Source organism: Geotrypetes seraphini, chromosome 2 (genome assembly GCF_902459505.1).
Source record: "Geotrypetes seraphini chromosome 2, aGeoSer1.1, whole genome shotgun sequence".
In the NCBI taxonomy this organism is placed as follows: domain Eukaryota; kingdom Metazoa; phylum Chordata; class Amphibia; order Gymnophiona; family Dermophiidae; genus Geotrypetes; species Geotrypetes seraphini.
In genome coordinates, this window is record NC_047085.1 from 462,836,227 (window position 1) to 462,863,838 (window position 27,612).

The 27,612-nt window shown below is 38.4% G+C and overlaps 1 protein-coding gene across 6 annotated transcripts in view; it reads right to left on the reverse strand.

Moving 5' to 3' along the window:
* WDR60 (WD repeat domain 60) overlaps positions 1-27,612 on the reverse strand; it is a 264,691-nt gene that overhangs the window by 109,305 nt on the left and 127,774 nt on the right. For all 6 annotated transcript variants that reach the window (XM_033931587.1, XM_033931589.1, XM_033931585.1 and 3 more), the window contains one exon: positions 22,629-22,731. In XM_033931587.1, coding sequence (XP_033787478.1) covers positions 22,629-22,731 — 103 coding nt within the window. The remainder of the gene's footprint in view (positions 1-22,628; positions 22,732-27,612) is intronic.

Genomic DNA, 27,612 nt, shown 5'->3' on the forward strand with positions numbered 1-27,612 from the left:
TTATTGAGCAGTCAAAAATAAGTGAGACAACAGACCAACGAAATGCAAACAACAAATACATTGGATATGTAAAAAGTCATATAACCTAAACAGGTATAGGTATACTCACAAGATAAATTTACAGTGTACCCTTCCCATTCCAAACCACCCCCTCCAAGCAAGCGAGAACTTCTTTTATAAAGTCTGGAATTTGTTGACAGAGAATATGGTGATAGCAGTTAGCTTAGCAAAGTTTAAAAAAAAAGTTTGGATAATTTCCTAAAACCAAAGTCCATAAGCCATTATTAAGATAGACATGGGGAAATCCACTGCTTAATCCCAGTATAAGCAGCATAAAATTGGTTTTACTCTTTGGGATCTTGCCAGGTACTTGTGACATGGGTTGGTCACTGTTGGAAACAGGATACTAGGCTTGATGGACCTTTGGTCTGTACCAGTATGGCAACTCTTATGTTCTAAAGTCACATAAAAGCCTATGCTGCTCTTATAAAATAAGAAAAAAAATCACTCCATAGACCTATTCAAAGTATTATATGGATGATATAACAAAGTTCACAGGCTTGCTCAGAATCATGGAGGGGAAAACTGGGGCGAACCCCAGGAAAAACCACCTCACAGCCCAATCATCGCATGGAAAGTAAACAAGACACGCTTCTTTATGTGAGACAGCAGTCCTTGTGGAATCTCTCTATACCCATCACATGAACGTTTTTTCAACTTTTCCTGTGTGTTCCCTGAGGCAGGATCGAAACGTGCATGTCGGAACCCGCAAGCTGCAAGCTAAGTTTGCCTAGTTCTTTGACTAAAAGCTTAGTAAACCGTAGTTTTTTCACAACATAAAAAACATATATGAAATGATATAACGTCTTGTTTACTTTCCATGCAATGATTGGGCTGTGAGGTGGTTTTTCCTGGGGTTCGCCCCAGTTTTCCCCTCCATGATTCTGAGCAAGCCTGTGAACTTTGTTATATCATCCATATAATACTTTGAATAGGTCTATGGAGTGATTTTTTTCTTATTTCAACATATGCACTTTATCACTCTTGTTACATTGTTTGTAACTTGCCCCTTTTTCATATTTGACTGCTCTTATAAAATAGGCTTAAAGCAGGTGCCATTTTGGACTTTAAACAGAGCTGATTTGCTAATGAAATTATTTCTACTAAGCCTAGTCTACATTATATTCTAGGGTCAAGAAGAAGCATAACAAAAATCAGTCTACAAGCTGGTATGTCACTGCTAGGGAGAGAATAAATTTTCCTACTCCAGTCTTTCTGAGTACCTTAATGAATATAAAGCACAGTTACTTACCTGTAACAGATATTATCCGAGAACAGCAAGCAGATATTCTCACAAGTGGGTGATTAAATCCAAAGAGCCTGGTTCGTACAGTGCAAAAGTGTACTGTCACTTTAAAAGACTGAAAAGTCTCGAGATCATCTGAACTGCGCATGCGCTGCTGCCTTCCTGCTCGACATCAGCTCGCAGAACCATCAGTTCAGTAAAAAAGTTAAGAAGCCAACTTGGGGAGGAGGGAGGGTTGTGAGAATATCTGCCTGCTATCCTTGGATAACATCTGTTACAGGTAAGCAACTGTGGTTTATCCTTGGTCAAGCAGGCAGCATATTCTCACATGTGGAACTCCCTAGCTGCCAGGATCATGCTTATAGGAGAACATGTTTTTATCACGAGCCTGATTAAATTAAAAGGGTTGGTAGGAAAATTGGTATTTAAAAGGACAATAAATTTTATAGGACTGCTTAGCTGAACCAATTATCCCTTCTGGAATGATTCTGTAAGCAATAATGGGATGTAAAGATATGAATGGAGGACCAGGTGGCTGATTTACAGATGTCTTCTATGGGAGTGAATGTAGATGAGCTACTGAAGCTGCTATTGTTATGAGCAGTGTCTCGGCCTTCCAGTGTCAGCCCAGTCCGAACATAGCAAAAGGAGTATATAGTCCGCTAACCATGTTGAGATAGTTCTCTTGCTGACAGGAGCTCCAAGTCTGTTTGGATCGAATGACAGGAACAGCTGAATGGAAGTTCTGTGAGGTTTGGTCCAATCCAAGTAATAAGCAAGAGCATGTTTACAGTCCAATGTGTGGAGTACAACTTCACCAGGGTAAGAATGTGGTCTTGGAAAGAAGACAGGAAGAACTAAAGATTGTTTCATTTAAAATTTTAAGACTACTTTCAGGAGAAACTTGAGTTGATTGCAAAGAACACTACATAAATAGGATTTGATAGAGTCTGGATGGAGTTCACCGACTCAGTGTGCAGATGTGTTAGATATGAGAAATATTAATTTCCAAGTGAGATATTTGTGAGATACAGATGCAATTGGTTCAAAAGGAGGCTTCATTAGAGTTGAAAGTATAACATTAAAATCCCAAGCAACTGGAGGAGGCTCGATTGGTGGTTTGGTATGAAATAGGCCCTTTCATGGATTTGGAAACTAGAGGATGTATTGATAATAGTTTTTTTATCCAGAGGTGTATGAAAAGCTGTAATAGCATTGAGGTGAACTCTGACTGAAGTAGTTTTGCATCCTGAGTTAAAGAGATGCAGAAGATAGTCTAGAACCGATGGGAGAGGACGTGTGATTGGGTCCAGCAAATGAAGATTACACCAGACTGAAGCAAGTCCACTTGAAACAATAGCAGTGCTGTGTGGAAGGTTTTCTAGAAGCTTCAATGATGGCAGATACTGCAGATAATAGCAAAGTATCTAGTTGCTGAGAGAAAGATACCACGCTGTGAGAGCTAACAAATATAGACTGGGATGAAGAAGAGAGCCTTCGTTCTGTGCAAGCAACATTGGAAAGATTTAAGTGTGATGGGATCTCGTACACTGAATTGTAGGAGAAGAGTGGCTGATGGGAACACCATGGTACTATGAGAACCATGGTGGCTTGTTCTTGGCAAAGTTTAAATAAAATCTTCCCAATTGAAGTATTGGAGGGAAAGCATGCAGAAATTTTTCTCATTAGTCAAGGAGGAAGGCATCCAACTCCAGGTGACTGGGAGTGTAGATTCTGGAACAGAAGACTGAAAGTTTGTGATTGTGGAAGGAGAAGCAAAGAGATCTACTTCTGGAGTCCCCCAATCCTACCTGCTAAATAAACCACTTTCAGAAATATGTTGTGAGGAATCGCCCAGGACCAAATGAAGTCAAAATGACTGCTGAGATTTTTGCTGGGATTGAGAATGAGGTTTCTGAGCTCTTTGTTGTCTTTGGCACCTTTGAGCAGGATGGTAGGATGTAGAAGGTGGATTGTATCTGTGTTTACTTTAATAGGATGAACACAAAGTTGTAAGATCATTTAGGGACGTGTTGTCTAGCTGTTTTGAGGACAATGTAGTCGTTATCTTGTCGTCCCCTAGAAAAGGGATGTTGGTTAAGTGCTCCTGGACACTGGCATCGAGGTCAGAGGCTCTTAGTCATGCTTGCCTGCTCATGGCTATGGATACTGCTAATGTTCTTGCGATCACATCAAAAGCATCAAAAACTGAGCATGCCATGTACTTCCTGATTTCGAGAAGATCATTGGAAAGATGTTGAAATGAATCTAGATGTTCTCATAGAAAGACATTTTCTGGATCAGAGATTTCACGTAAAATGTCATGTAGAAGTTATAACATAATATTCTACTGGTTAAAATGGCATTTTGAAAAACTGCAAACAAATTTGTCTAGCATTCTGCCCTCTCTGCCAGATGGAGTACTGGCATAGGTCCTCGAACTGTTTACTTTTTTTAGAACAGACTCTACAAGGAGGGACTGATGCTGGAGCTGGGATCTATTGAATCCTGGACAAGACTGAACTCTATATAAAGTGTCTAAATTGCATGGAACAACTGGGACTAGCAGTGGTGATTTCCAGTTCTTAAATATCTAAAAAAAAAAAAAAAAAAAAAGCATAAAGGGCCTCAATGAACAAGGGTTTGTCTTTATTGACCCAACACAATACGTGTTTCAGCATACAATGCCTGCATCAGGGGTCAGCCAAAGAACAAAATACAATTAGCTCAAGGATCCGAATTAGTCCTTAAGCCAGGGCACAGAAAGCATTCTCAAAATCCTGTTCTGGCCAGAGGAGAACATCGGTGTCATCCCAATAATGTCTTGAATGGGACAAAGAATTAAGTTCTCTTGAAGATGCCAGTAATTTTGGACATTGAGCACTGATGGTGTGGAATCTGAGATCAATCCCTGATTGTTACCTTGGAGCACTGCTCAACCTGGGCTGAGGGTGGATGATTTGAGGCAGGTACTTGCACCATGTGCTTCTGAAGCATCCCAGAGAGGACTCCATCTGTACCAGCATCCCAGAGCCAACTCCATCTGAACCAGCTCTCTTATCTGGTCTTGTAAAGAAGATGCCAGTATTGATGTGGCATGTAGTACAGAAGGCACAGGTTAAGTCTGGTACTGAGGCATTGGTGACCTCAATGCCGAGGCACATTTCAGAGGAGACACCAGCTGCAGTGATGATGATCTTGTCTCAGTGCACCAACGCTTTGAGTGAATTGATGGAGTGAACGCTTGAGACACCGTCGATGCATGCCTGGAGAGGGAAAAGTGTTTGTGCTTCTTAGCCTTTTGAAGGCAGCGGCAAAAATGAGGGAGAGCGCAGTGTCACATCTGTTGGTACCGGTACTGATGTTGAAGCTCATCTCTGGGCATTGGCATCAGAGTCCAGGTGGACTTCTAAAGTCTATGGCCTAGAAATAACAAAGAAAAAAAGATATTTTAATTTAAACATGAAACTGTAAAGCATATAATTATAGGACAAACTGGATGAACTGTTCAGGTCTTTATCTGCTGTCATTTACTATGTTATTATGATATCTTCAAAGCTCCCGATGATGATTCAAAAAGCTTTTCAAATTGTAGCTGTCTGGCATTAAGCAACCTCTTCTGTAATTTAGAACAGTGTGGGCAAGAGTTAGGGCAGTGTTTGGGACCGAGATACTGGTCACACCAGTTATGTGGTTCAGTAGTCAAAATGGTCTGGTTACACTGGGTGCACCGCTTGAAGCCTCTTGGAGATTTGGACATCAAGGGGAACATGGCTGACGCAAGGTCAAAGGACCCAATGGTTTGGCGTGGTCAAGTAGATGGTAAGCTAGGGTTTGGGGTGGTTGAGTAGATGGTAAATCAGAAAAACTCAAAGCTCCCTGCCTGAAAACAGACTGAGATAATAAGCCTGAAGGTCCCAAACAAAAAATTGGTCCAAAATCAAAAAACTTTAACCAGAAGAAAGATAAAACAATAAAATATTAAATTATGAAGAAAATAAATGAAAAAATGGATGGGAGGGCACTGAAAAAAAATCACAAAATTTGCATGTTTTTGAAAGACTCCAAAAACACAGCTTCTTTTTATTTTTTTTTTTTTTAGTTCAATATTTTTTATTAAGTATTGAAAAATTACAAAAAGCAGTTTAAGTACAAGAGAAAAAGAAAAGTGAACAATGATCACATGCCAAGGCAATACAGTCAGTATAGCAGATATTGAGAACCACAATCAGCATAAAGAAACTAAAATCATTATAAAGAATCCAAGGTACTGAAACTGCTATGGAATATAGAAGATGAAGGGAGAAGAAGAAAAGAAAGGGGAAAACTGAGAACTGATGGTCCCGCGAGCCAATGTCGGGCAGGAAGTCTTTTAAAGTGACAGCACACTTTTTCATTGTCCATACCAGGCTCCATGGATGACATCACCCACACGTGAGAATATGCTGCCTGCTTGTCCTAGGATAAAAAGCATACTGAATCTCAGTAAGGTGACACGATACTAGAAGGATGGTAGGAAGGTAAAAATGAAGCATGCATACTTTCTGCATGTCCACAGGATAAAAAGGTGTTCATCCATAGCTTACACACTAGAGCTAAACATAGTAGTAGTAATGAAAACACAAAACCTTCAAGAGAAGGTAGCATCCCTCGTGCAGCAATAGGTTATGGTGGACTTGTTCATGAACCCACTACAGTAAGAAACCACAGAAACAAAAAATGTGCATGGTGTCCAGCTTAAGTTTCCAAAAGACTTCTGGAGCACCTAATCTTAATTAAGAAATAAAAAAACAAACAGAACTCAATGAGATATTTATTGAGAAGATCTGCATGGGACTTCTTGTTTGTAGTTAGGTTGCAAGTTCCCAAACCGTTTCTAGATGCAAGGTGGTATCAAAGAAGACTGACAGATCATTGGTGGATCGGATCTAATCTAAGCTCTTTTATCCTGCTAGTTCCATAAAGAGGTTCAGAGCAGCTTACATTTTAAAAATGATATAATCAAATTAGTTAAAGAAACATAAAAACATTTCCAAAGTTGCTATATTAATGTAATGGATGTTTTGGATGCTCTTGTATTATCTGTAACATATGTTGTCTGTTCTTCATATGAATGAACAAGCTTAATGAAAGTTAGTAAAGATTTAGAAAAAAAAAAAAAAAAACCCATGGCAAAGAATTCTATAGTTTTAGAATTATTTGAAAGGGTAAATATTGGAAAGTATGTGGATAAGGATAAGCCAGTTCATATACTGTATTTTCAAATTAAGTCCCTATGCCGTTTACTGTATTACTGTGACTAAATAATTGGTTTTGCCAGTGGAGGGAGGTAAAGAATAGCATGACCCAGGAATCTTTACAGCAGTGGTCTCAAACTCAAAGCCTTTGCAGGGCCACATTTTGGATTTGTAGGTACTTGGAGGGCTTCGGAAAAAAATAGTTAATGTCTTATTAATGAAATGACAATTTTGCCTGAGGTAAAACTCTTTATAGTTTATAAATCTTTCCTTTTGGCTAAGGCTTAATAATAATAATATTGTCATTTATAGCTAAAGAGACATGATCAAGAAACTGTTTTATTTTACTTTTGTGATTATTTTTAATTTACTTTTGTGATACCGAGGGCCTCAAACTAGTACCTGGCAGGCCGCATGTGGCCCCCGGGCCGCGAGTTTGAGATCACTGCTTTACAGGGACAAGTATTGTTTAACATTTATTAATACTCTGGAAAAAAAAGCAATGAATGAAGTGTTGAATTATATGCAGTAAAACTTTTTTCAAAGTAATACAGGCAGTTCCCGAGTTAAGAACGAGTTATGTTTTTAAAGCTGTTCTTAAGTCAGATTTGTATGTAACTCAGAACCTGTATATTTTAAGATTCATGCTGCTTACCTCTGCTTCAGCTGACAAAAGGGCCCAACTGTTCCTACCAGTGTTCCTGTATAGCAGGGTGTCCAACCTTTTGGCTTCCCTGGGCCGCATTGGCCGAAAAAATTTTTCTGGGGCGCACAAACACTAACACTAGCCAATGAACAAAAAAAAGGTTGAGCAGGTCCCAAATCTGCAATCACTAATACAGAAGATGTATATATCTAATGATAAACCTTCATTAAAGGGACACTGTGGAGAGGAACCAAAAAAAAAGTAATACTTACCCTGACTGAGTGATCCTTCACGTGCACTGCTGACAGTGGAAGCAGCCACAGGCTTCCACATCCCCACTCTGATGAGCAGGGATGCGCACTCCTGGTTCTCCCTTTCACTTCTATTACAGCTACGGTGAACCTCATCAGAGCGGGGATGCTGAATCAGCTGTCAGCAGCGCACATGGAGGATCGTTTAATCAGGGTAAACATTACTGTTTTTTTGGGCCTCCCACTTTGAGCTTAAGCTCTCTCAAAATGAACATGTGAGAGAAGGTGTTCATGGTGTTTTTTCAGTTTACAACCTCTAACTGGGGGAGAAACGAAGTTCGAATATGAGCTTCTCTTGTGTCTGTTGGCTGAAAAGGAGAAAAGGTCAGTTATGTATTTAGGGGCTAGTCCGTATAGTACTTTAAAGCAAAGGCAGACGAACTTAAACTTTAAGCGTGCTTCCATCGGTAGCCAATGCAACTGCCGGTAGTAGGGTGTCACGTGATCAAATTTCTTTAGCCCAAAGATTAGTCTGACTGCTGCATTTTGCATTAATTGTAAATGTTGCATATTCTTTTGGGAAATTGCTAAATAGGCGATGTTACAGTGGTCAAGTTGACTTAGTACGAGGGATTGAACTAGGGTTCTGAATGCTGACGTATCGAAATAAGATTTAATGGATCTAAGTTTCCAGAGAGTGAAAAAACCCTTTCTGATTAAGGAGTCCACCTGGTCTTTCATGGTTAGGCATTGATCCAGAGTTACACCCAGTATCTTCACGGTGGATTGAATAGGGTAGCTAAGTTCATTGATGCATAGTGGAGTTTTGGTGTCAAGCGGATGTGGCGAAGCAATGAAGAATTTTGTTTTTTCTAAATTAAGTTTGAGCTTGAAGTCTGTCATCCATTGCTCCATCACGTTTATAGCTTCTGCAGCTTTGGGAATAGTTTCCGAGATAGAGTCAGCAAATGGGATGATAATCGTAAAGTCATCTGCGTAACTGAATAATTTTATCCCCAGCTGGGTTAATTGCACGCCCAGTGAGGACATGTAGACATTGAAAAGCAATGGGGATAGCGGTGACCCTTGCGGCACACCAGATGGATTGCTCCAGGTTTTGGAGAGATCATAGTTGAAACGTACCTGATAGGTACAGAATATAAGGAAGCCATGAAACCAGTTCTACACCTCATCCCTGATACCAATAGAGTCCAGGCATTGTAGCATTTTCCCATGGTCTACCAGATCAAAGGCGGAGCTCATATCGAATTGCATGACCAGGGCATTGAGCCCCTTGCTAAACAGTAGGCGCAGATTGTCTAGAATAGCCGCAATTACTGTCTCGTACTGAAAAAAGGTCTAAAGCCGGATTGAGTTTCATGTAGGAGAGAGAATTGCTCAAGATATTCCATCAATTGGGTGTGTACCAATCCCTCCATGATTTTTACAATAAATGGAATGGATGCTACTGGTCTGTAGTTGGTTACTAGGGCTGAAGATTCTTTACTATTTTTTAGGATTGGGGTTATTATTATGTGACCGATATTAGTAAGGAACTTTCCATTTTTTAGGTTATGGGCTAAGTATTGCAGCAACGATAGTTTAAATTCTAAAGACACCGCTTTCATAATTTCAGGGGCTCATGAATCCAGCGCGCAATAAGATTTAGAGTATTTGTGATATAGTTTGGTATAATTATTCCATTCTAAGTCTTGAAAGAACTCCAGATCATGTCTGCTAGTATTTCATTTCCTTGTATGTTAGCTATTTGATGATCACTAGGGTCATTTGTTGAACAGTTGTTTCTTAGGATTTTAATTTTTGAATCGAAATGCAGTGCTAAGTCATTTGCAGAGGGTTGTGTATGGGTGTGGTGTAATGAGTGGTGTCAAATAAATTAGTGATCAGGTTGAACAGCTCTTTTGTGTTGATTCTTTGTGAACCATTGCAAGATAGGTTGATTTTAGTAGAGTAGAATGCTTTACGTTTGTCTTTTATCAGTTGTTTGTAGATTTTTATGTTAGCTCCCCATTTGTTACGGTCTGCTAATTCTCCTGGTTTTTTCCAAATTCTTTCCAGCCGTCTAGCTAGTTGTTTCACTTTTATAAGTTCGGTGTCAAACCATTTGTTATATTTATTCGCACTGCTTTTACTATTACTTTTAGGAGCAATTTTATCTAAAATGGATGTGCTGGTTGTCGTCCAGTGATCCCAGAAATCGATTCCTTCCTCTATCTCCGTTTGCAGAGAATATTGTGACCAATATTCTTCTGGATTAATATAACCTCTTGTGTGATGTTCTCTTTTTATCATCGAACGTGTTTTAGATTTTCGATGAGACCAGATTAGCTTGAAATAATAAGTAAAATGATCAGACCAGATATCGTGACACAAGGTGCCTTTAGATAGAGAGATGACAGGATCTAGGATTTCCTTTGTGGACATGGCTACCACATCTAAATGATGGCCTTTTTCATGTGTTTGTGTGGGTAAAGGGAGGTTGTAGTTAAGTAGGGATAAGTTTACAATGCCAGCACCTATTAGACTTAGAGCTGTCTAACTTATGTAATCAAACTGGGGTCCAAAATACTCTATGTAACAAAAAGAACCAAGTTTGTCTCATAGATGCAGACACTGTACACCTCATCCTCCATGACCAAATTCGTGGCCATTGAGACGCAGAAATTTGATGTTTAATCTCAATGCTCCAAATGTCTCTTAGTCCATTCTTTGGTTTTTTTATTTATAAATCCCGTTATCAATTTATACCACTGTGCGGCGTAGTGTCCCAAGAAGTCCGCCTGAAAGCATAAGAATTCCAGACTATATTGATTACTAAGATTTTTCCATTTAGGGAACCCCTCCTGAATAGCCTGCTTCAGTTGCAACCATTTAAAGCTTTGTGATTTATTAAGACCAAATTTATGTTGCAACTGTGAAAAATCAAGCAGTTTACCATTTGAAATAACATCATATAAAATTTGTATACCAGCATTAATCCAATACTTCCATATGACTTTAAATCCACCAATTTGAATCTTGGAGTTAAGCCATATAGATTGATTTGTTGACTTATGTATTGGGCTAGGTGTTAAATTACTGACATGATGCAATGTTTTCCCTGTATCCATTAATATTCTATTATCTTTATATTTTCTAGGCATCTTAATACTGAGAACATGACATAAATGTAACATAGTAACATAGTAGATGACGGCAGATAAAGACCCGAATGGTCCATCCAGTCTGCCCAACCTGATTCAATTTAAAAAATACTTCCATATGACTTTAAATCCACCAATTTGAATCTTGGAGTTAAGCCATATAGATTGATTTGTTGACTTATGTATTGGGCTAGGTGTTAAATTACTGACATGATGCAATGTTTTCCCTGTATCCATTAATATTCTATTATCTTTATATTTTCTAGGCATCTTAATACTGAGAACATGACATAAATGTAAAGGAAACATGAGTCGCCATTCCAAATATAACCAATCTGGGGTATTTTCCATGAGCTCTGGGAGGACCCAATACATACCCTGGCGTAGAATATAGGCTTGATGATACATATAAAAATTTGGGAAATTTACCCCACCCTCCATAATTGATTTTTGTAGAGATACTAAAGCAATTCTAGGCCTTTTACCCAGCCAAACAAATTTTGTAAGAATACCATTTAATTTTTTATAAAAGGACCCTTGAAAAAAAAACTGGTATCATACTCATTTGATAACAAACCACAGGCAATATCATCATTTTAATAGTTTGAACTCTCCCCCACCAAGAAAGATGTAAAGGATTCCATTGCTCACACATTTCTGTTACTTTCTTTAATAAAAAAATTTTATTGGGGGGCGTGGCTTGGAAGCGCAGCTGGATGGTTGAGTGCTGAGTGAGCTCTGATATCACAAGCTTTCTGAAGGAAATAATAAGTCACTAATTTAGTTTTATTTTAGTGATTTTGAGTGATTTCAAGTCTGGTTATGGCTACAAATAAACAGATGAAGAACGAAGGAGCTAGCACAAGTGGTGGAGGTGCTAAAAGATCAAAGCTGGATCCTGCGAAAGTGCCATTGCCAAAAGAGGATAATGGTGACATTTCTGCTCAACTGAAACTAATAACTGAGATTGTTTCTGACAACGCTAAAAATCTGAAGGAGGTGAAAGAAGAAATGAAAAGTCTCACAGCAAGAATGGAAAGATTTGAACTAAAAACGGACCAGATGGAAAAAAGAATGTCAGCAAATGAAGCTGAGTTAAAGAAATGTAAAATGTATAAAGAAAAAGTGGAATTTCTCTCTAAAGAAATGGAAGATATTATTAACAGGGAAAAATGGAATAATTTGAGAATTATTGGTCTCCCTGAAGGTGTTGAAAATAATGATGCCATCACCTTTCTTGAACAGTTTCTTCCTAAGATTTTACCACTCAAATTAAAATTTCCTTTAGAGTTTGAAAGAGCTCACAGGATTCCTGTTAGAAGAGTTGGCAAGGATTTAAGACCACGTCCTTTGATTTTTAAGCTGTTAAGGCACCAACAGGTGATGGAAATCATAAAGCTTGCAAAGGAAAATAAGAACTTACAATGTCAGGACGCAAAAATTCACATAGTTCCAGATTTTGCTAAGGCCACTGCTGATAAGAGGAAAAAAATGTTGGATTTACGGCCACAAATGAGGCAATTAGGAGCCAAGTTTGGCTTATTATACCCTGCTATAATGAGGGTAACCTATGCCAATAAAACCATGAATTTTGATTGTCCTGACAAATTGAAAGACTTTTTAGATGATTGTGAGCATTTGATGATATCATAAGATGAAGATAAAAAGTTCCGATGGACTTGTACTTTTTTATTTGAAGGATTGAAAAGAATAGAAGAAAAAAGGAAGTAAAAAGATAAAGTTAAGATATGTTTATATTTTATGTTTGGAGAAATGGAATCCTTTTTGAATTCAACTGAATTAACTGTCCTCAAACATGCAGTAATATTAGTTAACATTCTATTTGGAATACTTGGAAAGAAGATGGAGGAAGATATGTAAATTAGAGAATTTCTTTCTGTGCAGATTCTATTATATCATCTTGTTCTAAATGTGCCATATGGTAGGATTTATTTAGGGGCATATAGGAACATTCTTAGAAATCTACAAAGAAAAACTTTACATTGTGCTTCTTACTTGGAGAATGGTTCCTGGCAATCCGCCTTCATAATGCTATGTTGCAGCAGTGCTGGAAGAGCCCAAATGATCGGTGAAAAATAAGATGGTACTACAGCAACAAACAGGGAATGTTCTGAGTATCTCTCAGTTTTTGAGATGAAAAAGTGGGGGAAAATACAATGATATGGAAAGTGTTTAGTTGTTTTAGTATCATTTGCTGCTTTGCTTTCTTTTGTTTTATTTTTAGTTTATAGTCTCATTAGGGTTTATATGAGATAATGGTTTAGTCCAAGGATTGCTTCTTTACTTCCGGGTCACAGAAAACAAGGAAGTATTACAAGTGCATTAGAATTTGAAATATATTAAGAACACTGCGTGTTTGTTCTTTGGACAGCATTTTATGAAGAGTTAGATGAGAATTCTGATAACATATTTGTTTTTTTGTTTTTTGAGAGATGTGTATTATATAATTATTCTGTTCATTATATTGAGGAATCTATGTTATGGATAGGAAGATGATATCATTTTGTGGTAAGAGTTTAAAAGAAGATAACACATATTAGTTAATTAAAATAAGATGCAAAAGATGGTATTATATTAGGGAGGAAATGAATTGAGAGAAATAGGTTTCCTTATTTCAAATGAAATTATTATTAATTTAACTTATCTTTGTAGTTTTAAGAAGAGTTAATTTGAGAGATGAGTCTTTAATAATCTAATATATATATGTCATCTCATTTGAATGAAATTAAAATGTATGAGATGTAGTATAATGATTTTTATGTCTTGTTTAAGGATATGTAATAATCGCTGATTAATGAATGATATATGCACTCAATTCTTTTTTGGCTTATTATATTGATATAATTATTTGCAATGTTTAAGCTTGTGGGGTACATCTCAGAACTTACCATCAAATGTGCGTTTTCAAGTTCTCAATGATGAATAAGGGTGGGGGGTGGGATAGGGAGGGTTGGGGTTACAGGTATAAGGTTTTGTATAAAAAATTAGAATTTTGGAAAATGATGCATATTCAGGAACTGTGGAACAATTTGATTTACTTATTTTTGTTAGCTTATTCTTATAAAAAAAGGTTATGAGTAACTTTAAAATTTTTTCTTTAAATGTGAATGGACTCAACCATCAGGTTAAAAGGAATAAAATATTAGCATTCTTAAAAAAGCAGAATGCGGATATTTATTACATCCAAGAGACTCACTTGTCTATATTAGAATCAAAAAAATTGGAAAAATATTGGGTGAAACATTGTTTTTTTGCTCCTGCTGATGGGAAAAAGGCAGGGGTAGCTATTCTTATTAATAAGAAATGTACTGCTAATTTTAAAATGGTAGGTTCAGATCCAAAGGGAAGATGGGTCCATGTAGAGATGAGAATGGGAAATAATACCCTGGCTTTGTTTAATTTGTACGCCCCTAATTCGAATCAAAATAAATTCTTTAAGATAGTACAGAGATTGTTACTCCCACTGGCTGCTTCCAAATTGGTTGTGGCTGGAGATTTTAATGCTGTTATGGATCCATTATTAGATAAAAAACCTTGTAGAGATATAAAATCATTAGGGTTAGACAATTTGGTACATTCATGTGATTTAAAAGATATATGGCATATTCTTCATTTTAATGATCGGGAATTTTCCTTTTGTTTACAAGTTCATAAGTCTTTTTCTAGAATTGATTATATTTTTGTTTCAACTCATTTAGTTCAACAAGTGTTAAAAGCTTCTATAGACCCAATTATTATATCTGATCATGGGGGTGTATGGATTGAGCTTCAAATAGATCAGCAAGAGTATAGTAGACCTATTTGGAGATTTGATAACACATTGCTTGTTGATACAAAATTTTTAGATGAATTAAAATTAAAAATTAATGAATATTTTCAAGATAATTTATCAGACGAAATTTCAATGGAAAACATTTGGGATGCTTTTAAGGCTACTTTAAGAGGTAATATTATTTCTTACTCTGCTTATATTAGGAAACAAATTAAGAATCAATATTCTAAGTTAGAAAGAGAAATTAAAGTTTTGGAAGCTAAATTGATAAATAAATGGGAACATGACACTTTACAAGATTTATTAAAAGCAAAAGGTAATTATAATGAATTAGCGTCAAAATTGATAAGGAAGGACCTTTTTTATCAACAAACTTTGTATTATGGAAATTCAAATAAGGCGGGTAGGTTATTGGCTAATTACCTTAAAGCAAAGAAAAGAAGAACAAAAGTTATTGCAATTAAAGATGAGAAAGGTGAGATGCATTCTCAAATTGAGAGCATTTTAAGTAAATTTTTAAAGTTCTATAAAGAACTATACTCTTCTGAATCTTATGAGGGTAAAGAGAAGGATGGTATAGATTTTTTAAATTTAATTATTGGTCCGAAAGTTCCAGATCATATAAAAAGGAGTTTAGATGAGCCTATATCATTAAAAGAATTAGAAACGGCATTGAAATCTCTTAGAGTTGGATCCACTCCAGGTGGGGATGGATTTACAGTGGAATTTTACAAATCATTTCAAGTTTCTCTATTACCTCAATTATTAAATTTATTTAAATCCCAATTGTCTAAGGGATGTATTACAGGTACTATGGCGGAATCAGTAACAATTGTTTTGCCAAAGCCAAATAGAGATCCTACTTTGGTTGCAAATTACAGGCCCATTTCATTAATAAATGTGGATGGTAAACTTTTGGCCAAGATTTTGGCTTTACGATTAGCTAAGGCTCTCCCTTTTATCATTGATATGCATCAAACTGGTTTCATGGCAAAAAGACACTCCTCTGATAATACTAGATTGGCTTTTCATATGTTAAATTGCAGATCCGTTTTTTTCCATTTCTTTAGATGCGGAAAAAGCGTTTGACAGAGTTGAATGGTCTTTTATGTATCAAGCACTTGGTTGGTTTGGTATTGGTCCGGGATTTATTCAAATGATTCAAGCTTTGTATAGCTCCCCTTCTGCAAGATTGTACATTAATAATAGTTTCTCTGATCGGTTTACTTTGCGGAGGGGGGTTAGACAGGGTTGTCCGTTATCTCCTTTGCTTTTTGATATTGTATTAGAACCCTTGTTATTGGCCATTCAACAAGCAAAGGGGATACAGGGTATTCTCTTTTCTGATAGAGAATATAAAGTTTCAGCATATGCGGATGACATATTGCTGTATTTGAGGAATCCTGAATCTACCATTCCATGTTTATTGGAGTTGATTGATACATTTGGAAAATTTTCAGGATATAAAATCAATTGGAATAAGTCTGAGATTCTTCCTCTTAATGTACATTGTACTAAAGGTTTATTTGATGCTTTTTCATTTACCTGGAAAGAAGAGGGATTAAAATATTTAGGTATAATGATAAAAAAGACACTGGAAGACACTTTGAAAGAGAATGAAAAACTTTTATTAAAAAAAAAATAACAGAAGTATGTGAGCATTGGAATCCGTTACATCTTTCATGGTGGGGGAGAGTGCAAACAATTAAAATGATGATTCTGCCTGTAGTTTGTTACCAAATGAGTATGATACCAATATTTTTTCAGGGGTCATTTTATAAAAAACTTAATGGTATTCTTATGAAATTTATTTGGCTGGGTAAAAGACCTAGGATTGCTCTAGTATCTCTACAAAAGCCAATTGAGGAGGGAAGGGTTAAATTTCCAAACTTTTATAGGTACCATCAAGCCTATATTTTAAGCCAGGGTATGTATTGGATCCTCCCAGAACTCTATGATAATGCTCTAGATTGGTTATATTTGGAGTGGCGTCTTATGTTTCCTTTACATTTAGTTCATGTTGTTAGTATAAAAATGCCTAGAAGATATAAACAGAACAGAATTTTGATTGATACATGGAAAACTGAGATACATTAGTAATCTAACATCTATTCCAATAAGCAAATCAAAAATCAATCTTTATGGATAAATTCCAAGATTCGAATTGGTGGTGCTCAAATCTTATGGAAACACTGGATTATAGCAGGCATAAGAACTTTAAATGATGTTATTTTAAATGGTAAACTGCTTGACTTTTCACAGTTGCAAATTAGATTTGGTCTTGATAAATCACAAAGTTTTAAATGGTTGCAGCTGAAGCAGGCTATTCAGGTGGGGTTCCCTGAATGGAAAACTCTTAATACTCAATATAGTTTGGAGTTCCTATGTTTCCAGGCTGATTTCATGGGACACCTAGCCGCACAGTGGTCTAAATTATTATCTGGATTTTTAAATAAAAAGCCAAAAACTGGTCTGAGAGACATTTGGAGCATTGAGATTAAGCATAATATTTCTGCTTCTCAATGGCCACGAATTTGGTCTTGGAGAATGAGATGTACAGTGTCAGCATCTATGAGACAAACTTGGTTCTTTTTATTACATAGAGCTTTTTGGACCCCAGTTCATTTACAAAAGTTGGATAGCTCTAAATCTAATAGATGCTGGCACTGTAATCTAGAAGTGGGGACATTGGATCATCTAATTTTTTATTGCCCCTGCATTAGGAATTTTTGGAATTCAATTTGGTCTCAAATAAATTGCTTATTGGAAAATCATGTGGAAATATCATATGATACTGTTCTGTTCGGTATGTCTATGAGGAAAAAAGTCAATTATCAGCACATAACAATAAGCTTTTGATGATAATGACGGGTGTTGCTATGCAACATATTACTAACAACTGGAAAAATTATAGTACAGTGGTGCCTCGCATAACGAACGCCTCGCACAGCGAACGCTGCGCACAACAAACTTAATGTCTTGCTTCCTACAACGAACTTCGTTTCACACAACGAAGTCGCCCGAGCTGCATCCTTAACTGCCCTCTCTCCGCCTGGCTCCCTGTGCAGTGGCGCTACATATTTTAAACCCCCCTGACGCCGCTGCTGCATATTTTTAAGCCTCTGCCGCCACCGCATATTTTTAAACCTCCCCCCGCCGCCACATATTTTTTTAAAAAAGCCACCACTGCTGCAACTTTAATCTCACCCGCTCACTCGTAACTGGTGGTCTAGCAAATTTCCCAGCCAGAAGCGCAGAGATCAAGAGCAAGCCTTCTGTGCTACTGCCTGGGCCTGCGCTGATCTCTGAATGGCTGCAGTCAGCTCTCGCGGGACTCACAAGAACTAACTGCAGCCATTCGGAGATCGGCATGGGCCCACACAGGCGTGCAGAGGAATTGCTCCTGATCTCTGCGCTTCTGGCCTGTACGCCACTGGCTGGGAAAGATGGGAGGAATTAAAAAAGGTACCGAGGGGGGATGATTAAAAAGGTACTGGGGAGTATGTGGGGGGTGATTATAATACACAGCATGGATCAACAAAACCCCTGTCTCCCCTCCCCTTCACATATATCCCCTCTACTATCAAGAAAATTGAATAAGCCAAATTATTATAGAATGCTACACAGAAATATCATGCTAACAGAATACCACAGTCACACATAGCAGGAATAGGGTTAGGGTAGTGCAACTAGGGCAACTGTCCCCCCTGGTCAAAGAGAGCCGTAAGCCTCTGCCTGGACTTTGCAGTCCCCAGTTGTGTCTAACACCAGCTCTAACAAGATAAATTTATATTTTTTTATGTCATCTTAGCATATTTTATGCTACAGAACAAATTATTTTTTTTAACATGTATTGTTATGGGAAAACGCGTTTCACATAACGAACTTTTCGCATAACAAACTTGCTCCTGGAACCAATTAAGTTCGTTGTGTGAGGCACCACTGTAATCTCAATTATACGTTTTGGTGGAATTCCCTGTGTCATATTTACAAGATGGAAAGAGCAATTGCAATACAGAAAGGAAGTTATAAAAATTTTTTAAAGATATGGAGACCGATGGTTGATTTTTGTAGTGAATAGGCATCATTTTTCTTTGATAATATACATAGGGGGGTGGGAGGATTGGAAGATAAGATATAGTGAAATTGAAATTTTGAAGGAATATGATAGTTTTAATGATTGTATAGAAAGATGGGAGGGGGGAGGGTTTTTAATTAATTTACATATTAAGAATATAATGTATGATGTTCAAGTGTTATACGATAGTATTTCATGTTGTTCTTTTTGTGCACTTGATGTAAGTTTGAAAAAGAATAAAGAAATTAAAAAAAAAAAAAAATTATTCTCTTTTACTGTGTCTTCAAGTGTATTTTTAATCCAAATACCTAAATATTTTAATCCATCTTTCTTTCATACAAAGGAAAATGAGTCAAATAGTCCATTAGTACAATGCACATTAAGTGGCAGAATTTCTGATTTACTCCAATTAATCTTATATCCTGAAAATTTCTCTATCAACTCAAGCAAGCATGGAATGGAAGTTTCTGGATTCCTCAAATAAAGCAGTATATCATCTGCATATGCAGAGACTTTATATTCTCAGTCTGTACGAAGAATACCATGTATCCCTTTTGCTTGTTGAATAGCTAATGAAAAGGGTTCTAATACAATATCAAAGAGCAAAGGAGATAATGGACAGCCTTGTCTAACCCCCCTCCGCAAGTTAAAACACTCAGATAAATTATTATTAATATACAATCTTGCAGTTGGGGAGCTATACAATGTTTGAATCATTTGTATAAATCCTGAACCTATACCAAACCAATTTAATACTTGATACATGAAGGTCCATTCCACCCGATCAAAGGCTTTCTCTGAATCCAAAGACACAGAGAAAGCTGGTTCATTCATGGCTTTTGTTAAATTTAACATGTGAAAAGCCAACCTGGTATTATTAGATGAATGTCTCTTAGCAACAAATCCAGTTTGGTGCATATCAATAATAAAAGGGAGAGCCTTAGCTAAACGTAAAGCCAATGTTTTAGCTAAAAGTTTTCCATCTTAACTTTTTCTTTTCTGCCTCTGTCCTCTCAAATCTTGCCTTCTTTCTCACCCTTCTTCTTTTTAAATGTTCAGCTACCTCTCAATTCTCCATCTTCTCTCAGTCCGTAGCTCTCCCATTTCCCATCTCACTCCTTTCCCAGCCTCCTATTCCCTTCTATCTACTCCCCATTACCACATTTCTACCACTGTACTCACTGCTCTCTCACTTGTCATCTCCCTTTTGACCTCATCCTCATGGCTCACCACTGTCAGAATCCCCATCCCTCTCTCCACTGTTCAGGCTATAACTCCCTGTCCTCTCTCCACTGGTCAGGCTATAATTCCCTGTCCCTTTCTTTCCATCCCTAGCATCATCTTATCCCAGCTCTCTTCCCTCCTGCCCTTCCATGGTTCCATCTCTCCTCCTCTATCTCCATGGTCCAACATTTTGCTCCCTCTCTTTTCTGTTTTTCTTCTTCTCTCCCCCCTTGATGCTGAACAATGAAATGAAGAAAAAAAAAGAGAGATGCTGCTTCTCTCTGCCTTCTATCCTCTGCCTTCCATCCACAGGCCTAACATTTCTCCCTCCCTCCCAGCCCTAGATCCAACTTCTCTCCCTTTCTCTTTCCAACTGCCCCCATCCCATCTCTCCCCCTATCTGCCTGCCTCCATTCCCCAGGTCCACCATTTCTTCCTTTCTCTTGCCAACAGTTCTCCCTTCAATTATCTCTTTCCCTCTTCCTCCACACCACCCGAGGTCCAACTTCTCTCCTTTCAGACTATTGCCCACCATCTCTCTGTCTGTCCTCTGTTTCTGGCCCCATAAGCTCTCCCCCAGGCCCAAACTGGCATTTCTTTTAATACCCTCCCCCCAAAAAAAAATCACCTCAACATCCAGGAGGCTTCCTCGGCCCAGTATGTTCTCCCCCTTCTTTTTGTGCCCATGCATCTCTACCTCACTCCTCTCCCACCACCATGTCCAATAATTCTCTCTCTGTCTCCATCCTTCCTCTCTCTGCCCAACAGTTCTCCTCTTTCTTTATCTCCCCAATTGCACCATCTCTTTCTCTCTCTCAGACACCCAATTCTCCCTTTCTATTATCTCCCTCACCTCTGCAACTCTTTCCCTCACTCCATTCTTCCATCTTATGGCTCATGCTCCTCTCTATCTTTCCCTTCATTCTGAGTCCTAAGTTCATGCCCCTCCCTCCGTCCTTCCATCATTTTTCCTAAGTTTGTGCTCCCTCCCTCTCAAGTCTCACGCCCTCTCAAGTCTCCCTCCCTCTCAAGTCTCACCCTTCTCCCTTCTGGGCCTTTACCTTTTTCTTGCTCCCTCCTCTATCTTGCAGCGTTCACACAAACCCGTGGGCAGCGGCTCCCACGTGCCTTCTGCGGCTGATCTGGAAGTATTCCCTCAACACGCCCATCTCCCTTTCTCCCTTCTGGGCCTTTACCTTTTTCCTGCTCCCTCCTCCGTCTTGCAGTGTTCACTCAAAGCTGCGGGCAGCGGCTCCTATGTGCCTCCTGTGGCTGATCTGGAAGCATTCCCTCTGACGTCACAACATCAGAGGGAACGCTTCCAGGTCAGCTACAGGAGGCACGTAGGAGCCACTGCCCACGGCTTTGAGTGAACGCTGCAAGATGGAAAAGGAAGCCGGCAAGACGTTAAACAGCTGGGGCTCCAGCACGAGTGGGACTGCACAAAATTCTTCATGGGGCCGCATGCGGCCCATGGGCCGTAGGTAGGACACCCCTGCTGTAGAGCATACACAACCACACACAGTGACCATGCATCATTTCTGAATCTGCTACAGGAGAAGTTTAGGAATCTATGCCACTGGAAATATTGCTCAGTGAAATCAAATAAAGCCGCAACCACGTTCTTAAGTACGAGTCGTACTTAAGTCGGGCGTTTGTAACTCGGGGACTGCCGGTATTTCTTAGTGCCTATCATCCAAATACACAGAAAAGCTGGAAACTTAATAACCCCTCCCCACACCCCATATTTAAACACTGCAGTAAGTATTAGATTCAAAAATCACCTGATGAATTTAAATCTCTGCCTAAATATTCAACACCTGTGGATAGCCAGATATTTAGGTACAAACTGTTGCTGAAAGTTATCCTGGTAATCCCTGAATTTGCATCAACACCTAGATAACTACCCAGACAAGTGTAGGTGCTGAATAGGGATACTCAGATAACTTCCAGCTCTACCTTGGTTCTACCCCTGGACTGCCCCAGCACTACCTACATAAGAACATAAGAATTGCCATACTGGGACAGACCGAAAGTCCATCAAGCCCAGCATCCTGTTTCCAACAGTGATCAACCCAGGTCGCAAGTACCTAGCTAGATCCCAAGTAGCAAAACAGATTTTATGCTGCTTAACCTAGAAATAAGCAGTGGGTTTCCCCAAGCCATCTCCATAATGGCCTTTGGACTTCTCTTTAAGGAAATTATCCAAACCTTTTTTTAAACCTGTTAAGCTAACTGATTTCACCACATTCTCTGGCAACGAATTCCAGAGTTTAATTACATGTTGTGTAAAAAAATATTTTCTCTGGTTTGTTTTAAATCTACTACTTAGTAGCTTCATTGCATGCTCCCTAGACCTAGTATTTTTGAAAAGAGTAAACAAATGATTCACATCTACCCTTTCCACTCCACTCAGTATTTTATAGACACCCTAGATAGTGCCAAGATGATCAGAGATGATTTTCAATTGCATTACCCAGATAATGCTGCTGAAAATCCTGATATAGGCCTGCTCAGCATCACTTTTCCACATAGGAGACTCTTCTACTTGGATAATAGTTGCTATATATTGGAGCCTAGTTTCTTAATATGCTTACTTGATGCCTAAACTGATGCAGGATATTTAGAGCTAGAATACAGAGTACAAGCAGTCATTCTAAGGGTGTTCATTTCTCGAAGCTGTACATGCCAATTTTCAAACTAAAGTCCTAGTCTTTGTTTTTCACATATGCTTGAAAATATGATTCTTTGAAACTTTTAAATTATAGTAAGTTAACATTTTCTTAGGTATTCTGAGGAAACAAGATTTATCAGAAAATTTGATAATCAAAAACCGGGTTAATCATCACATATTTTAAACACTCAGCAATTAATATAGCATGATATGTTTAAGAACAGCTCGACAATCTTAACGTTGAACTCTACTTACTTTTGTTTGTTGGTTAATTTTTGACTAATTTGGCGCTGCTTTGCTGTTATAAAATCAATATATTTCCCACGATGAGACGTCTTATTCTTGAAATCTTGAAGGTCTACACAAAACAGAAGGCTTCTGATTTTAGGTTTTAACTGATAAACCCTAATAGATCAACTCCCAGTACAAAAAAAAGTAAAACAAGCATTATTCAATAAACACCAGACTTTCTCTAGTACTTTTTCACCCTTCTCCATGCCTGTCTTGGATCCCTCTACTCTATTTTTGCGTCTTTTCTATGCTGATGACACAGTAGAACAAATTTAAGTATTTGATTCAACCAGAAAGAGTAGCCAGCAGTTATACTCAGGCTACAAAAATGCTAACAAAGACTGATCTTTTGTACACTCAAAAAACATCCTAACTAGCTGGAAAATATTAAACTTGCTATTTATAAGTGCTAAGAAAAGAATCTCTAAATAAGTATTGACAGTACAAATGATTGCAAGGTTAGAGATAATTCATTTTTTTTCAAGAGAGGCGATACAGGTATGCACTTTGTTTTCTCCATTAATTTATGCTATCTGAAGACAGCATCTCACCTGTAATATATAGTGGCATCTACTCATTCACCATTTACAGAGCTTCCTAAGACATTTCTGGAGAGCTCCGAGCATGCATAACAGTTCCAACAATATGCCTCCATTCTCCAATTAAACTAATGAACTCTACATGTCTAGTGAATTGCTGTGCTTAGGTAAGCAACTCTGCAAATTCATTTTGCAATTCTATCAGTACTCTGGTATGTATCATCCAGTCCAGGCAATTTGCTACTGTTCAATTTGACAAACTGACCCATTACATCTTCCAGTGTCACAGAGATTTATTTTAGGTTTTCCGTCTCATCGGCATTGAATCCCATTTCTGGCACTGATACCTCTCCCCACAGCTTCCTCGGTGAAAAGCAAAGAATTAATTTAGTCTTTCCACTATGGCCTTGTCTTCCCTAAGCACCCATTTTCCCCCTCAGTTATCTAGCTTCTTGCTTCTATTATACCTAAAAAGATTTTACTATGTGTTTCTGCCTCCAACACAATCTTCTTTTCAATGTCTCTCTTTGCCTTCCTTATCAGTGCCTTACACTTGACTCACCATTCCTTATGCTGTTTCCTATTATTTTCAGTAGGATCCTTCTTTCATTTTCTGAATGATTTTCTTTTAGCTCTAATAGCTTCTTTCACCTAGTTTCCAAGTTTAATAATTATTTATATACCGCCTATCACTTACTAACCTCTCCAGCTGCCATTTGGTCTTTCTTCCTCTTTTTTTCATACATGGAATATATCTGGTCTGGGCTTCCAGGATGGAATTTTTGAATAACATCTACACCTGATGTAGATTGTTAACCTTTGCAGCTGCTCCTCTAAGTTTCTCCTTTTTAAAAGTTAAATGCTATTGTATTGTATTTCCTGTGTGTACTTACTTCAAAGATTATATCAAATCTGATCATGTTATGATCACTGTTATCAAGTGGCTGCAGCACCATTACCTCCTGCACCAATTCATGCGCTCCACTAAGGACTAGGTCTAAAATTGTTTGCCTTATCAGTTCCTGACCTAACTGCTCCACAAAGGAATTTTACCGCCCAAGCATGCCCTGATGTTACATTTATCCAGTCGATATTGGGGTAATTGAAATCATACTACTTAGAACAACTTATACTCTATTCTCATCCAAAGGGGTACTACGGCCGCTGCAGGATAAACAATATATTAAAAGTGGTAATTGAAATCATCCAATATTATTGTGTTACCCAGTTTGTTAGCCTCCCTAATTTCTGATAACATTTCAACATTTGTCTGTTCATTCTGGCCAAACAAACAGTAGTAAACTCCTATCACTATTATTTTCCCCTTTACACGTAGGGATTCCAAGGTGTGTTTTGGTTCCTGTAGAATTTTTAGTCTCAAGGCCCTCCTTAATATATAATGTTACGCTTCCACCAATTTGATCCACCCTATCACTGGTATCACAGTGTCTCACTAGTTATCTTCCTTTCACCAGGTCTCACAGATGCCTATTATATCTATTTTTACATTTCATGCAATACATTCTAACTCTCCCATCTTGTTTCTTAAACAAATGCATACAGACATTTCAAACAATGTTTGTCATTCCTATTTACAACTTGCTCAGCAGCTGACGTGGATGATACCCTATTTTCCCTGTTTTGGTGATATCTTTTAAAGATATTTTGTTTTGAACCATGCTATTTTGAGTGACTGTCACCTTCCCCCAGTTTCTAGTTTATGTTTGAAACTGTTTTATTGAACCATTAAGAGTGGACAAGGAAAAGTTACATAACATCAGAATGATAAGAAATAGTTCCAATTTTTCCATGTTCCCCTCCCTCACCCATCTTATTTATTATGTACTGACAACTTTTTATTGAACAAAAAACATATGCAACTGCATCATATTGAACTGTGACTGGATCAAAAACCTTACGCTGGCTTTTACTATACCACAGTAGAGCTTCTTACTGTGGGCCAGCAAAGTAAATGCTCCAATACTCATAGTAAATGAAGCCCTTAATTGCTTTAATTGTATACAAAACTTTGGTCAGCTCTCTTCTGATTTAACCACAAATGCCTCTTATAGAACCAAAAATTTACCCCCCCCCCCCCATTTCTAGTTGAAAAGCTGCTCTAACTCCTTTTTAAATGTTGATGCCAGTAGCCTGGTACCACACTGGTTAAGGTGGAGTCCATCTTTGCAGAATAAGCTCTCCCTTTCCCAGAATGTTACCTAGTTCCTAACAAATCTAAAACCCTCCTCCCTGTACCATCACCTCATCCAAGCATTGAGACTCTGGAGCTCTGCCTTTTTCTTGGGTCCTCTGGATAGAACACAGAACACTTCTGAAAATGCTACCCTGGAGGTTCGGGATTTTAACTTCCTACCTAAGAGCCTAAATTTGACTTCCAGAACCTCCCTATGTCATTGGTACTCACATGTATCAAGACAGCAGCTCCTCCCCAGCACTGTCTAAAATCTTATCTAGGTGATGTATAAGGGAAATGACCAAGCGATCCTCATGTCCACCAGCCACCCAGCTATTTACATGCATTATGATTGAATCTCCCACTACAACAGCCATCCTTACTCTTCCTTCTTGGGCAGAAGTCGCAGGAGGATAGCGAGGAACTCCAGAGCGACTTGTATCAGTTAGAGAAATGGGCAGAGCAATGGCAGATGAAGTTCAACGTGGAGAAATGCAAAGTAATGCATTTAGGTAGTAAGAATCAGGAACACGAGTATAGAATGTCAGGCGCAACTCTGGGTAAGAGCGAACAAGAAAAGGACCTGGGTGTACTGATAGATAGGACCCTGAAGCCGTCGGCACAATGCGCGGCAGCGGCAAAGAAAGCAAACAGAATGTTAGGCATGATAAAGAAAGGAATCACGAGTAGATCGGAGAAAGTCATAATGCCACTTTATAGAGCAATGGTCAGACCACACTTGGAATACTGTGTCCAACTTTGGTCTCCCAACCTAAAGAAGGATATAAAACTGCTGGAGAGGGTGCAGAGACGAGCAACGAAGTTAATAAGAGGTATGGAGAACTTGGAATATGAGGAACGATTCAAGAAACTGGGACTGTTCTCCCTTGAGAAGAGGAGGCTGCGAGGGGACATGATCGAGACGTTCAAAATGCTGAAAGGCATCGATAAAATAGAGCAGGAAAATAAATTATTTACATTGTCCAACGCGACACGGACAAGAGGACATGGTTTGAAGCTAAGGGGGGACAAGTCCAGGACAAATGTCAGGAAGTTCTGCTTTACGCAGCGAGTGGTAGACACCTGGAATGCTCTCCCAAAGGAGGTTATTAAGGAATCCACTGTGCTGGGATTCAAAGGCAAATTAGATGCACGAGAGGCATAGAGGGATATGTGTGACTAAAACTACATCAGGTGTATACCTGACTGGGCCTCCGCGTGTGTGGATCGCCGGACTCGATGGACCATGGGTCTAATCCGGAGATGGCAGTTCTTATGTTAGGTCCTGGCTGCAGGATCACTTCCTGCCTCAACATGGTGATGCTTTCCCTTCAGAACTTTCTCCTCCATGGCAGCACAGAGGTGACCAGATTGGAGGTGGGATTTCTCTACTATGTTCCTGTAGGCTTCCTCTATATACCTCTCTGTCTGCCCCAGCTTCTCAAAGTCTGCTATTCTAGCCACCAGAGATTGAACTTGTTCCGAGTGCTAGGAGCTCTTTGCACTGAGTACACACATACAACCTTCTCACTAACTGGAAGTTAATCAACCATAAGACACTCTAGATAGCCCCCAAGCGTTGCTGGACTGCTGCCTCCATCATATCATCGGTGATTTCTTTGTTGTTGCTAAGGAAGTGGGATGGAGAGGGAATATGTACACTAAGGTCCCCTAAGATTGCTAGTTCTATGTTAAGCTATGGTAATATTTAGTTTTTATTATTATTATTTTGTAATGCTATTGGTAGGTTCCCTTCTAAGGATCTAGTATATTATATTTCTAAGAGATAATTACTTGCTCTAATTACTTCTGTAGTCTTCTAATTGGTTCAAGGGGCCTAAAAATTAGAGCTAATTACTTGTTGTCTCTGAGCTTACCTATTTAACTTTAAGTCTACCTTTCCCCAAGTTTACAAGTGACTTCCCAGCAAATTCTTACCAGTGAAGATCTCCCTATCTCAGGAAGTTCTCTCACTGTAAATTTATTTTTGCATTGCAGCCACTAAGAAGACTGTACATGCCTGACTACAGTAATGAAAGATAGTGAACAATAATTTAGGCATGCTATCTTTTAAAGCCGCCAATTGTGAAATAAATTTTCCAACTTCCACCTCCCAACAACCCTCTAACCCCAGTATTCATGTCATTTCCCCTCACCCTTCCAAATTCCCCCAGTACCTATCCCCCAGGTGGCTAGTGGGGGGAGGGGAGAAATC